We start from the raw sequence: 13,854 nt of genomic DNA, 5'->3' as shown, positions 1-13,854 counted from the left end.
AGGCTTAAAGGAGAATAGACATGTTTGTATCTACTTCTCCTTCTTCTCGCAGTTAAACAAATACTTGTCAGGTTCCTCTCGCTTGTAATATATGGCGCAATTGCATGAGGACATGGGATACAAGGTATGTCCCATGATCTACAAGAGCAAGTTTGCGTTTCTATGTTGATTACAAACTTGTCTGGTTTGCGCTTCACTTCAAAACCCTCTCTGCCATTCCAATCCACATGGCAAAAAGTGCTTTCAGCTTCAGCTTTGTTTTCCTCTATTTTCATCAGAACTCGGGGGCAATACTCTCCATTCCATCTCGCAGCAGCTGACATCTTCACTCGAATTCTTCTCATCCGCTGGATTCTTGTGTCCTCAAGCATGGATATGGTGGTAATATTATCGAGACTTGCCCTTGTGATTCTTCCTCCTTTTCGCATGAGGATGTCTAACAAACATTCTATGTTCTGCCGTGGGTAAAAGCTCTTAGTTAGCTGGAACTAATCCCTATAAAGAACATTTCTAAGAACAAGACATAAGAATAAATTCATAACAAAGAGAAAAAAGAGATGCCTTTTGTTGATAGGATATTAAGGTCCATCCCTCGTCTTTGCTTTCAACCTACATCTCCATATCATGCATTAGATTTCATAGAAACCCCGATCAAGATTCCTTTGTCTACCCGCACTTTTTACTTTGGAGATTTACCGATGCAATCATTTTAGCTAATTTTGATTGGAAAACGCTAATGTAGTGCTCTAGTCACTGCCAACCGTCCTATATAATGTATCGACGCTGACATGGATAATTTTTAATATATTTCTGATTTTTTTTTCTTTTATATATTTTCTTTTGTTTTTCGCCGGTGGTCGGTCTTAAGCTATGGCCAGAGATCAACCATAGGCAATGACTAGAGAGGCCAGGTGAGGGTCACCCTTGTCAAATCTAGCGATGATCCCCTCAATGGCCACAATGGAGGGATGGCCTTGCTTGGGTGAGGGTGGCCCTTTCCCTCAACGGCCATAGGCGAGTGTCTCCCTCGTCCTCTCCTAGTGAGGCCACCCTCTACGGCCATAGCCTAGGGTTGCCCTTGCTGGCCACAGGCAAGGGACGGCCTTGCATGGGTGAGGGCTACCCTCGCCCTCAATGGCCATAGGCGAGGGCTAGCCATGCCTAGGCAAGGGTCTTCCTTGACCTATCCTAGTGAGGGCACCCTTGATGATCATAGGAGAGGGTCGCCCTCACCTGATTTGGATGAGAGTCATAGGGCCCTCACTAGCCACAATAAAGAAAGACAAAGAAAATAATAAATAAGTAAAAATTATTTAAAAATTCGATTTTTTTTTAAATTGCAAAAATTGTCTGCATTAGAGCTGCAATGCCACGTAGGACAACCAATGTTCATGTTAGCGAGTTATAGTCAAAATTAGCCGAATGGACTATATTAGCAAATTATCAAAAAGTTTAGGATAAAATTGACCAAATTAAAAGATTTAGAACTAAATTGGCATAAGTACAATAGGTTTATGACTTTTTTTGGTAATTTTCTCCATTTAGTTTAGCTAAATTTGAAGGGTAGTCCTATTAATGAGTAGTTCGAGATATTTATTAAACAACACATACAAAAATTTTACAAATTTCAATGTACTACTACTTTCGTATCATGTATAATCAAGGAATTGAAAATTGAAAGATTTCTTATCATGTACATTTAACCAGTGTGTCAGTCAGTCCTTCATAAATAACAAGACTCAAGCTTTGGGCTATTTTATGTCAATAATTTAATTGTGGTGTGTTGATCTAGTTCAATCACATGCAAGACTTTAGACATGAATTGTTTTGCAAAATTTTGTTTAGTGACTCTTATGTGCATATAATTTGCTGTCATTGCGCGTGCTAACTTTAAAGGATGTCCTTGAGTTAGATTTAGACCATTTGCATGGTTAGGTAACTAGTATGTTGTAACTTAGCTCAATCAAGAGCAAGGGCTGTAAAATTTATGCAACAGAAATGAAAATTGTGGATCAAATATATATTTGAGTTTAAAAACTTAATGTCGATGTTTACAAATTTATAGATTATCAACACTTCACAATTGTGTATGAAATTTTCTGTTCAAAAACAATTTAGCATTTTCCTCATTGACCTCACTAAAAAAACAATCTTAGCTCTGCCGCTAGTAGCCAGACAGTTACATTTTCGTTGAATTTACGATCACTACTTACCTTGCTGTTAATTATTATCTCAGAGCACTCCTCTATGGAGTTGACATGCTTTTCGCAGATCCATCTTAATTTGAGAAAGGCGGACTTTATAATTCGATCATTTTATGGTCGATTTAGAATTGGATTTGTTCAACAAAATCGTCCAAATTTAGATTCACGCCTTGTGCAAAATCGCAGCACCAAGAGTTTTTCAGGAATTCGTTGAATAGTCTGCACCGACAATTTTCCTAATATGTATGCAGTAGAATGCTCTTCCACAAGATGTTTACTGACGGCTAAAGAAAAAAACGCCTCCAAGTTGTGGCTGCGCAATTGATCTTGGAGAAGAGTCACCGCAAACGAGTCCAAACGAGTCCAAACGAGTCCAAACAATTCTAACTTTGGAGGAGACGATATTCAAATTGTAGAGTCAGAAGATGGGTCGCGATCGCGTGAGCATAACTATCAAGGATGATGAAATCTGGGAGCAGAGAAGGGCTAGACTGAAAGCACTAGAGTCAGGAAACGACCCACAAACCCAAATAGAATTCAATTATCGTGCGTATCTACTGCTACATGTCGCCACGAAAGAAGGCGACATCAACAAGTTCATCGAAGCCCTTGAAAAGTATTCTGCTGAAGAGAGGGTCTCTTTGTCCGACATTATCCACATACGGGGCCCTTCCGGGAACTCGTTGCTCCATGTCGCAGCGGGTATCAAGAACTCCGACATCCTCCGAGCCCTCCTCGAGGTCAATCATGACAAGCAGCTTGTTGGCCAGGTGAATGGTAGAGGAGACACCCCGCTCCACATCGCGGCAAGAGTGGGCACGATCTGCATGGCTGAGCTCCTCCTTGATTGCGGCTGTATTGCGGACAAAGTGAACGAGGCGGGGAACACAGCGTTGCATGAGGCTGTGAAGAATGGCGATTACAAGTTGACAGATCTGCTCCTGCGTCGAGGCTCAAAGTCGGTGAATAAGAAGAACAAGGAGAGAAAGTGCCCGCTGTACTTGGCAGTCGAGATGGGGGACTTGAAGATTCTCTTGCGTTTGCTGCAAGAAGTGGATGAAAACGAAGTCCTTCGGCCCAGGATACAAGGCATGTCGCCAGTTCACGGAGCCGTGATGCACCAAAAGTTCGGTTAGTGATTGTATTTATGGCTCTCGCTTGGGTAAATTTATTAGTCGGACCACAATATGTGTCTACTATGGATCCATACTAGCGATTGAACCTGTAAGTCGTGTTCATAAAGCAGCTGACCTAACAAGTTTTGTCCTTCTTCTAGAATGGTTTAACATCTTTCCAAAGTGTGCATCAATTATGTGAAGATTTACCATGAAATTTGAACCAGAAGAAGGCAAATGCGATACGTTTGGACTTGGGACCTGGCAACACTTATCCCCTGAAGAATGTCATTTAGTAGTTGATACTCAAAAGAATAAGCCACTATAGATACCACACCACTTATATTATTGTCCAAGGACCTTTTAATAAAAAGGAAGAGACTCCTGTCATGGCTGCCCTTAGTTACTCCAATGTGGTAAACTACTACCTGAAGATGAATGTCTCTATGCTTTGAAGCATTCTACAATGTCTACATTGAAATTATCCTCCAAAAGTTTAGATTTCAATTATTTATTCCATGTCATATCGCATTTTTGTTTCATCTTAAGAAAAATATAATGGCTGGAGGGTAAGTTATCAGATCTTTTGTCATGAGCATGACACTAAAGTCATTCATTTATTGCTCTTCAATGATATAGATATGCTGAAAGAGATGTCAGAGCGGAAGGAGCTATTTGATTTAACAGATGCACGAAGGGGTACTCCTCACCATGAAACGTCAAAAGATGGCACTAGAGAACAAATATATACATAGAACAACTTGAGAAAGATTCCATACCTCAGCTTAGGAGCCTCATACCCTGCACAAACAGATGAGCAAAGATCATCAATCAAGCAGCAATATCATGGACCAATCGAAAAGCACAAGAACGACAAAGAACCAAGGAGATATACATAATTGACCAAAAGAAAAGACCCAACTGAGAGAAACACCACAAAAATCAAAATTAAAGAAATGGGCCAGTACCGAAAACATCGGCGATGAGAAGAACAGCACGCTTGGAATCGGAAGGGCCGGTGACGTAAGCCTTGGAGACCTGCAAAGCCTTCAACGTGTCCTGCCCGCAAGTGGAGCTCAGGTTTGGTGGGTTCTCAAAACACTGAGAGCTCGACATTTTCCTTTCTTCCTCAGAAATCTGGTGAAAGTGGGACGCACTAGAGTGAGGAATCGGTGCAAGAACGGGACAAGTTGTGATAAGGAAAGATGGAGGGCCTCAAGGCGTCATTACATGCGTCACTCGGGCAACAATAACTTCCTCACGTCGAGACGTAGAAGATGGTAGGGGCGACATTGACTTGACTCGGTGGGAAGGTATAATATTTGGCTAGTGGGCCCCAAAAGAAGAAACATAAAAAGAAGTTGAAAAGTCAATAAAGTAAAAAGAAGAGAGGAGAGGGCTCGGTTAAATAGAAGCTGAGGGGTCCTCAACCAGAAAGAAAAGAAAGAAGAGAAAGGGAAGAAAGGAAAAGAGTTTTAGCACGTGCACACCTTGAACGCCTCACCAAGCCAACTCGACCCCATAACACAAAGCACCCGGTAAGAGATTAGACAGCCTCGCTCATCCAATTGAAGTAGCTTTATGGGTTTAGGGTTCAAATTCTAACTTTTAGAAAATCCAGCGGCAAAGTCCATTTTTGAGTCGTTGAGCTGTGTATTTTTGTAGGAATGGTAGTTCAGTGGTGTTGTGAAGCCGTGGATTTTACGGATCGTGGATTGAAAGATATTGTCATTCGAAACAAAATTTCAAAGTTTCTTGCGCGCAGTGAACAGTATGCGGTCCAGCAACTTTGGGCTCGTATTTTGTCATCTTTCGCCTTTTGATTTTGGGATGGTCAAGTTGGGATTCTTGTAATATTTGTCAAGGGCTCTCTATTGACTATAAGACGTTCAGAATGGGGTTTGAGGAGGAAGTTATTGCGTAACTAAGTTTTGCGCTTAAACTCCGCATCATGAATGGCTTGAACAATCGTTTTGTTATGCGAATTGTTAGCGCGTAGAAGTCTTTTGTTAGAGTTAAGGCGTAATTTTAGTTGTTTCGTAACTGAGATAGATTTTTATTAGATTTTTAAACATTTTTCTTGGTTATTTGATAGGGCCTTTTGAATTCCACGATACGGGTATCGTTCGTCGTTGGTTGTAGACGACAATGTGAATGTACTATATCTTCTTCTTTGGTTTTGTAAAAATCATGTCTTGAAGTATATATATATTGAATCGAGAAGAGCATTTGTATTGCATAAAAAGCCAGATTGAGCAATTGTTACTCTTTGCTGATTGTGATGTTTGAAAAGTGTATTATACAAAGTAAGTGGAGAAATATATATGAAATTACTTTTGCGATTGATTCATGAAAAGGTTTATGATGATTTGAGAAATTGATATGAAATGGATGATGGGCTATGCCGCAAATGTTATTTGTTTAGTTTAAGATATTGATTTGATTGGATTTTCCTGGTATTGGAGAATGGTTATTATGCTCAATATGACTGTGGAACCCAAAGGGAGGGCTTTTGGGGGTATGCATACTTGATTTGGGATATCCTTCCGGGCTCAAACATCGACTTTGTAGGTGGAGACCTTGCCAAGGGGAAATCTTGTCGCTTTATCACAAGGCGTCGTGTTGCGAATTTCACGGGTTAGTTATTGAGCAAAAGATTGGTCGATGGATGGACCATCCATGTGTGTTTGATATGAGATGAATGAATGGATAGATCATTGATATGTGTTTTTGATGGAGATTATTCAATGGATTTGACCATTGATACTTGACTTTTGATGGCGATTTAAATGAGTTTTCCATATTATTATTAAGCTTTGATGATAAGAAATAACTCTTATAAGATTCGATATGTATTTTATATATTGAGTTGGCATTATGAAGTTTGGTATTACTTTATATACATGCATAATGGTTGTTCAATCTGCTTAGAAGAGATGTACTACCATCGAGCCGTTGCTGCTCATCCCACTCCTCCTTTAATCTTTTTCAAGTTCCTCGGTTAGGCTAGCGAATAGAGCGAGAGGGCCGTTGGTGGGAAACTTTTGAGGAGTTCTATTTTTATTTTCTTTGGTATGGTTTAAAGAAGTGGTGCACATGATCCTTACTAGTGGTTGTATTGTCCGAAAGTGTTAAACGATATTTTTTTAGTGGATTATAGAAACTCATATTGCAACCAATTTGTTGGTTTATCTTATATGTATATATATGGTTTGAGATATATATAAGTTGATATCAGTTTGTTGGTTGTGTTTGAGGTCACGTCATTCGTGTGGAAGGATGGCCGTGTCATCCTCATTCTTTGTAGTTTTGGGGTGTGACATTTTTTTGTATCGAGCCTAAGTTTTGATCTTTTTGGATGTAGTTATGGGATGTTGTGAGGTTGTGTGATAGGATTTTATTTTTGCGTTAGTCTTCTAGATTCTAAGGTGTAGTTTCATTATTAGATTCAGGTGATCATGAGTACCAACTTTGGAGACACTTGCCTCGCTTCGTAGAGCCGCAAAGGCAAACGAGTCGCCACCCCCGAGGCTAGAGACACATGCCTCAAGCTTTCGAGGTGCGTTTTTGAGAAGGAGACTTGAGGACCACTATAATAGGAGTCCTAACTTGCTTTAAGTCAAAGAAGAGGATCAAGAGCCAACCCGTTCAACTGAATTTGAACAAGCAATGATCCATTGGTATCAACAAGCAAAAGAATTAACTCGGAGATGGAGATGGGCTGGGGCACTTTTTGCCATTTAAGAAAGGCAAAACCACCCACTTTGATGGGAAAGCTGACTCTTGCGACTAAGCGTTGGATTAAAAAGATTGATGGGATCTTTTGAAGTCAAGAGGTTCCCGAGGATCGAAAAGTTCAATTTGCCACCCAATAGCTGGAAGGTGAAGTAGAGTTTTGGTGATGGAATGAAGCCAAGTCTTGGAGGTAGGGATGTTATTATATCCTGGGAGGACTTTAAAAAGGCGTTCAATGCTCAATTCTTCCCAAAGTCATTCCAAGCAAAGATGAAGGGTGACTTTGTACATATATCTGAGGGTGACTCCACGGTGCTTTAATCAGTTGAGTAGATTTTACATAGCACTTGGTAGCAAAATGAGGAAGATAAGAAACCACCATTTCTAGGAGGGCTCCGACTGAAATTAATTCTGCACTTGCACCTTCATATTAAAAACTTATAAGGATGTGCTAGAACGGACAATCAAGGTACAATGTGCTTATGCCTTGTTTGATCCTGGTGCTACGCACTTCTTCATTTCAACTGAATTTGCAAAGAAGCTTGATGTGTTGCCTAACCCTCTTGAATGTGAATTGTGTGTTGATACTCCTACTGGCGATTTCTTAGTTGGTCATCATGTGTTCAAGAGATGTGTGATTCAAATTAATAATGTTGAAATGCCTGTGGATCTAGTAAAGTTAAATATTTGAGATTTTGATGTTATTATAGGAATGGATTGGTTATCTACCTATCGTGCTATTGTTGACTGATTTTCAAAAAAAGTGATATTTAGACTTTCAAATCAACCCGAATTCTCTTTTTCGAGAAGTTGTCAAAACACTTCTCCAAGGTTGATCTCGGCTTTGCAAGCAAGGAAACTTTTGATAAAGGGTTGTTGTGGTTATTTAGCTTGTGTAAAAGACACACATAAGGTTGTAGTAAAGTTGGAAGATGTTCCTGTGTTTCCCGAGATTTACCAGGATTGCCTCTTGATAGAGGATTTATTTTATCAACTTCGTGGGAGCTAAATTGAAAGAATTGAAAACGCAATCGAAGAGCTTTTATTTTCCAAGATTGACCTTCTATTTGTGAAAGAAGGATGGTTATGGGTATCATCAGTTGAAGATAAAAATAGATGATGTGCCTAAAACCGCTTTTAGAACAAGGTATGGCCATTATGAATTTCTCGTCATGCCTTTTGGATTAACAAATGCGCTTGTTGCCTTCATGGACTTGATGAACAAAGTGTTCAGGGAATATCTAGACAAATTTATTATGGTGTTCATTGATGACATCCTAGTGTATTCGAAGAGCTTAGAGGAACACGAACAATACTTGAGGTTTGTCTTGCAGACTTTACATGAAAAGAAATTGTATGCCAAATTTAGTAAGTGTGATTTTTGGCTTGATCATATAGAATTCTTGGGTCACGTGATCTCGAAGGATGGCATATTAGTGGATCCAAAGAAGGTTGAAGTAGTTGTTAAGTGGAATCGTCCAACTAATGTTATAGAAGTGAGAAGTTTTCTTGGGCTAGCCGGCTACTATAAGCGATTTGTAGAGGGATTCTCAAAGATTGCTAGTCCACTTACCCGTCTAACCTAGAAGAAAGTTAAATTTGAATGGTCAGACCAATGTGAACGCAGTTTTCAAGAGTTGAAGAGACGACTAGTGTCACCTTCTGGAAGTGGTGGCTTCATAATCTACTGCGACGCATCCAAAGAAGGTTTGGGTTGTGTTCATATGCAAAATAGCAAAGTTGTTGCCTATGCTTCTAGACAATTGAAATTACATGAGAAGAACTACCCCACTCATGATTTGGAGTTAGCGGCGGTTGTGTTTGCCTTGAAGATATGGTGGCATCATTTGTATGGTGAAAAATGTGAAGCCTTTACCGATCACAAGAGTCTAAAGTATATTTTTACTCAGAAAGAACTGAACATGAGGCAAAGAAGATGGTTAGAACTTTTGAAGGATTATGACTTATCCATTAATTACCATCCGAGTAAGGCTAATGTGGTAGCGAATGCTTTGAGTCGTAAATCCTTTGGAAATATGGTAGTTTTGCTCACTTCTTAAAAACCCATTCTTGAAGATATGAGGAAGTTAGACTTAGAGGTGTTGGTGCAGCAGCTTGGTGCTCAATTAGCTAATCTTCAAGTACAACCTATGTTGATTGACATAATTAAGGCTAAACAAAATGAAGATCCACAATTACAAAAAATTAGAGAAGGTGTGGAAGCTGGAAGACAAGCAGATTTAGTTTACACATAGATGGATCCTTGAGGTTTCGTGGTCGACTATGTGTTCCTGAGGACTCAAAGCTGAAAAAGGAGATCCTGCAAGAAGCTCACAGTACTAGATTTTCAATTCATCCGGGAAGCACTAAAATGTATAGGGACTTGAGAAAAAACTTTTGGTGAATCAACATGAAAAATGATATTATAAAATTTGTTGATCAATATTTAGTTTGCCAACCAGTGAAAATTGAACATCATAAACCAGGTGGATAGTTGCAACCTCTAGAGATACCTAAATGGAAGTGGGAGCATATTGCCATGGACTTTGTAGTTGGTCTACCGAGGACGCCAAGTGGTAGGAATTATATTTGGGTGAACGGTGATCGATTGACTAAGTCCGCTCACTTTTTGTCATATCGATTTGGTCTTTCAATGGAAGATATGGCAAGGCGATATGTTTGTGAGATAGTGAAGCATCATGGAGTTCTGTGTTAAGCATTGTTTCGATAGGGATCCTAGGTTCGTGTCTAACTTTTGGAAGAGTTTGCAAGTAGCATTGGGCACTAAACTCAACTTAAGTATAGCTTTTCATCCACAAACAGATGAACAATCAGAGAGAACGATCCAGACATTAGAGGATATGTTGAGATCATGCATCATTGACTTTGGCGGTTCTTGGGATGAACATCTATATTTGACAGAATTTTCTTATAACAACAATTATCACTCTAGTATTAAGATGGCACGAAAATGTAGAAATCCTATTTTTTGGGATGACGTTGGTGAGAAAAGACTAACTGGCTCTGAGTTCATCCAACAGTCAGAAGAGAAAGTTAGGTTGGTTCGAGAACGTCTCAGAACGGCTCAAAATCGTTAGAAAAGTTATGCGGATCTTAAAAGATGCAAGTTAGAATTTAATGTGGGGGATCACGTGTTCTTAAAAGTTTCTCCTACGAAGGGTGTAACGAGATTTGACACACGTGGGAAGTTAAGTCCAAGATACATGGGACCATTCTTGATCTTACAGAAAATTGGTGAAGTCGCTTATAAATTGGCTTTGCACCGGCACTATCAAGTGTCCATAATGTGTTCCATGTCTCTTTGTTGCGGAAATATGTGCAAATCCTGAACATGTGCTAGACTTTACTCCATTGAGATTACGGGAGAACTTGACATATGAGGAACAACATATTTGCATTGTCGATAAGAAGGATCAGGTGTTGCGGCGACGAACTATTCCTTATGTGAAAATACAATGGCAAAACCACACCGAGAGAGAGGCTACTTGGGAACTCGAGGAGGAGGCATGACACAAATACCCTCACTTGTTTTATGATTGAAGTACATGTAAATTTCGAGGACAAATTTTTTTTTTTAGGAAGGTAGAATGTAATATTTGGCTACTTTTGGGCCCCAAAAGAAAAAACATAAAAAGAAGTTGAAAAGTCGGGCTCGGTTAAATAGAAGCTAAGGGGTCCTCAACCATAAAAAAAAAAAAAAGAAGAAGAAGAAAGGAAATGAGTTTTGGCACATGCACGCCTCAGATGCCTCACCAAGCCAACTCGACCCCATAATACAGCACCCGGTAAGAGATCAGGCCCCCCATTCGTCCAATTGAAGCAGTTTATGGGTTTTAGAATTTTTGGAAAATCGAGCAGCAAAGTCTAATTTTGGAGTCGTTAAGCCGCGTATTTTTGTAGGAATGGTAGTTTAGAGGTTGTGGAGCCGGGATTTTATGGATCGTGATTTGAGCTTATAAGTTTTTCCAAAATAAAATTTCAAAGTTTCTCGCGCGCAATGAACAGTACACGTCCAGCAGCTTTGGGCCCGTATTTTGTCATCTTTTTGCTTGATTTTGGGACACTCAAGTTGGGATTCTTGTAATATGTGTCAAGGGCTCTTTATTAACCATAAGTACATTCGGAACGGGGTTCGGAGGAGAAAGTTATTGTGTAACTAAGTTTTGTGCTTAAACTCCGCGTCACAAATGGCTTGAACAATAGTTTTGGTTATGCGAATTGTTAGCGAGTAGAAATCCTTTTGTTAGAGTTAAGGCGTAATTTAGTTGTTTCGTAGTTGAGATAGAGTTTTATTAGATTTTAACATTTTTCTCGGTTATTTGATAGGGCATTGAGTTCGACAATACGAGTATCGTTCGTCGTTTGGTCGTAGAGGACGAGGTGAGTGGTACTATATCTTCTTTGGTTTTGTAAAAATCATGTCTTGAAGTATATATATATATTGAATTGAGAAGAGCATTTTTATTGCATAAAAGCCAGGTCAAGCAATTGCTACTCATTGGTTGATTGTGGATGTTTGAAAAGTGTATTATACAAAGTAAGTGGAGAAATATCTATGAAATTGCTTTGTGATTGATTCATGAAAAGGTTTATGATGATTTGAGAAATGGATATAAAATGGATGATGGGCTATGCCACAAATGTTATTTGTTTGGTTTAAGATATTGATTTCTGGATTGGATTTTATGGTATTGGAGAATGGTTATTTATGCTCAATAAGACTGTGAACCCAGTGAGGGCTTTTTGGGGTATGCATACCAGGTTTGGGATATCCTTCTGGGCCCATCCATCGACTTTGTAGGTGGAGACCTTGCCAAGGGGAAATCTTGATCACCTTGTCACAAGGTGTTGTGTCGTGACCATAGTTAGTTATTGAACAAAAGATTGGTCGATGGATAGACCATCGATGTGTGTTTGATATGAGATGAATGAATGGATAGACCATTGATATGTGTTTTTGATGGAGATTATTCAATGGATTCGACTATTGATACTTGACTTTTGATGGCGATTTAAATGAGTTTTCCATATTATTATTAAGCTTTAATGATAAGAAATAACTCTTATAAGATTTGATATGTATTTTATCTATTGAGTTGGCGTTATGAAGTTTGGTATTACTTTATATACATGCATAATGGTTGTTGATCTGCTTAGAAGATATGTCCTCACTGAGCTGTTGTTGCTCATCCCACTCCTCCTTTAATCTTTTCAAGTTCCTCGGTTAGCGGCAAATAGAGCGAGAGGGCCGTTGGTGGGAAACTTTTAGGGAGTCCTATTTTTATTTTCTTTGGTCTGGTTTAAGGAAGTGGTGCATATAATCCTTACTAGTGGTTGTATTGTCTGAGTTTTAAACGTATATCTTTTTTGGTGGATTATAGAAACTTTGATGTTGCAACCAATTTATTGATTTATCCGATATGTATATATATGATTTGAGATATATATAAGTTGATATCAGTTTGTCGGTTGTGTTTGAGGTTGCGTCCTTCGTGTGGATGGACGGCTGTGTCATCCCCATTCTTTGTAGTTTTCGGGTGTGACAGAAGGCGTTCCCGATCATTCAATAACTACTTAGAAGTCACAAAAGGTGAGGTTCGATGGCATTTCCAAATATTTTCTCCAGTGCATCACTTGAGATTCACTTGCATTTATCCCAACTCATAATTTACTCACGGCCGACTGAAGCAAATTGATGTGGTTCTTACCTAGTCTAGGTCGACAGCTATGACAAACTTGGATATGGTGACATCCAATTGAACATGACAGAACCCAAGCATATGGGAGGCGACCAAGTAGGTCCACAACATACATGCGTTAAGATTACAAATATACAAAACTTGGGGTCACGTCGACTGTCTCTTCAAATTAGAAGCTCGTGTCAAAGGTCTTTATGCAATTTGGAGCTCATTTTGGGCACCTCACAAAGAGCTTAAGTATAGCAAACTTCAACTAATATTTATTAAGACAGCCTAGTTGATGATCTAGCATTTACAACAAGATCAACGCTCCAATCATTAAGTGGAAAGCATATTGGGTAGCGGCATTCATATTTTTATATTAGAATGCAAACAGGAGAAGGAATGAAATATCTATCTACTAAAAAAAAATTATGTGCTCTCAAAGTATGACATTTCAATCCATCCAAGTGGATCATCATGTGGAAAAATACTATTATTAATCTTGAAAGAAGATAAGGAAGTTGGTAACACTTGCCATGCTATGATTGATTTAGATAAATGAGAACTTCGCATCTCAAAAGCAATTATATAATTCTAAGACCTCGTTATTTGCATTGTGCCCGACAGAAAATTGTCTTGTGACATTGAATTTTATCGTTGATCGTTTATGTAGCTTAGGAGAGCAACTGAATAGTGTTTGACAAGGCCCATCAGCCACCCCATGGGCCTGTCCAGGCTGGACCCATCACAATCTAGGCTGCTGGACATGGGCTGGGTCTCGGACAAAGCATGTACACAAAATTTGGTAATGTCTCCTCTTGTTGAATGGTGTTCTGTTTTTCGAAAGAAAATAAAAATTCGTAAAGTTTGCAATATTCCAACTCTTTTGAAATTGACTAGAGGGAACAATTTAGCTTGTGTTTTGTAAAATCTCAAACTCGTCGGACGATCGCCTTTTGTACATGTTACATTAACTTAATAGAACAAAAATCACAAAACAAACACTTTACATATATACATATATGTATATATTTATATATATATATATATATATATATATATGTGTGTATGAAATGATTTGACTCATAGTGGTTCGGT

General features: G+C 39.0%; 1 protein-coding gene across 1 annotated transcript; it reads left to right on the top strand.

Moving 5' to 3' along the window:
- The first annotated feature begins 2,629 nt into the window (after window positions 1-2,629).
- On the top strand, window positions 2,630-3,340 carry LOC120287328 (ankyrin repeat domain-containing protein 6-like). The gene has a single exon (XM_039300098.1). The coding sequence runs from the start codon at window positions 2,630-2,632 to the stop codon at window positions 3,338-3,340; it is 711 nt and encodes a 236-aa protein (XP_039156032.1).
- Window positions 3,341-13,854: the final 10,514 nt, after the last annotated feature.

This window comes from Eucalyptus grandis, chromosome 8 (assembly GCF_016545825.1).
Source record: "Eucalyptus grandis isolate ANBG69807.140 chromosome 8, ASM1654582v1, whole genome shotgun sequence".
Lineage (NCBI taxonomy): Eukaryota > Viridiplantae > Streptophyta > Magnoliopsida > Myrtales > Myrtaceae > Eucalyptus > Eucalyptus grandis.
Note: the sequence above shows the minus strand (reverse complement) of the source record. Positions and strands in the feature narration are given on the sequence as shown.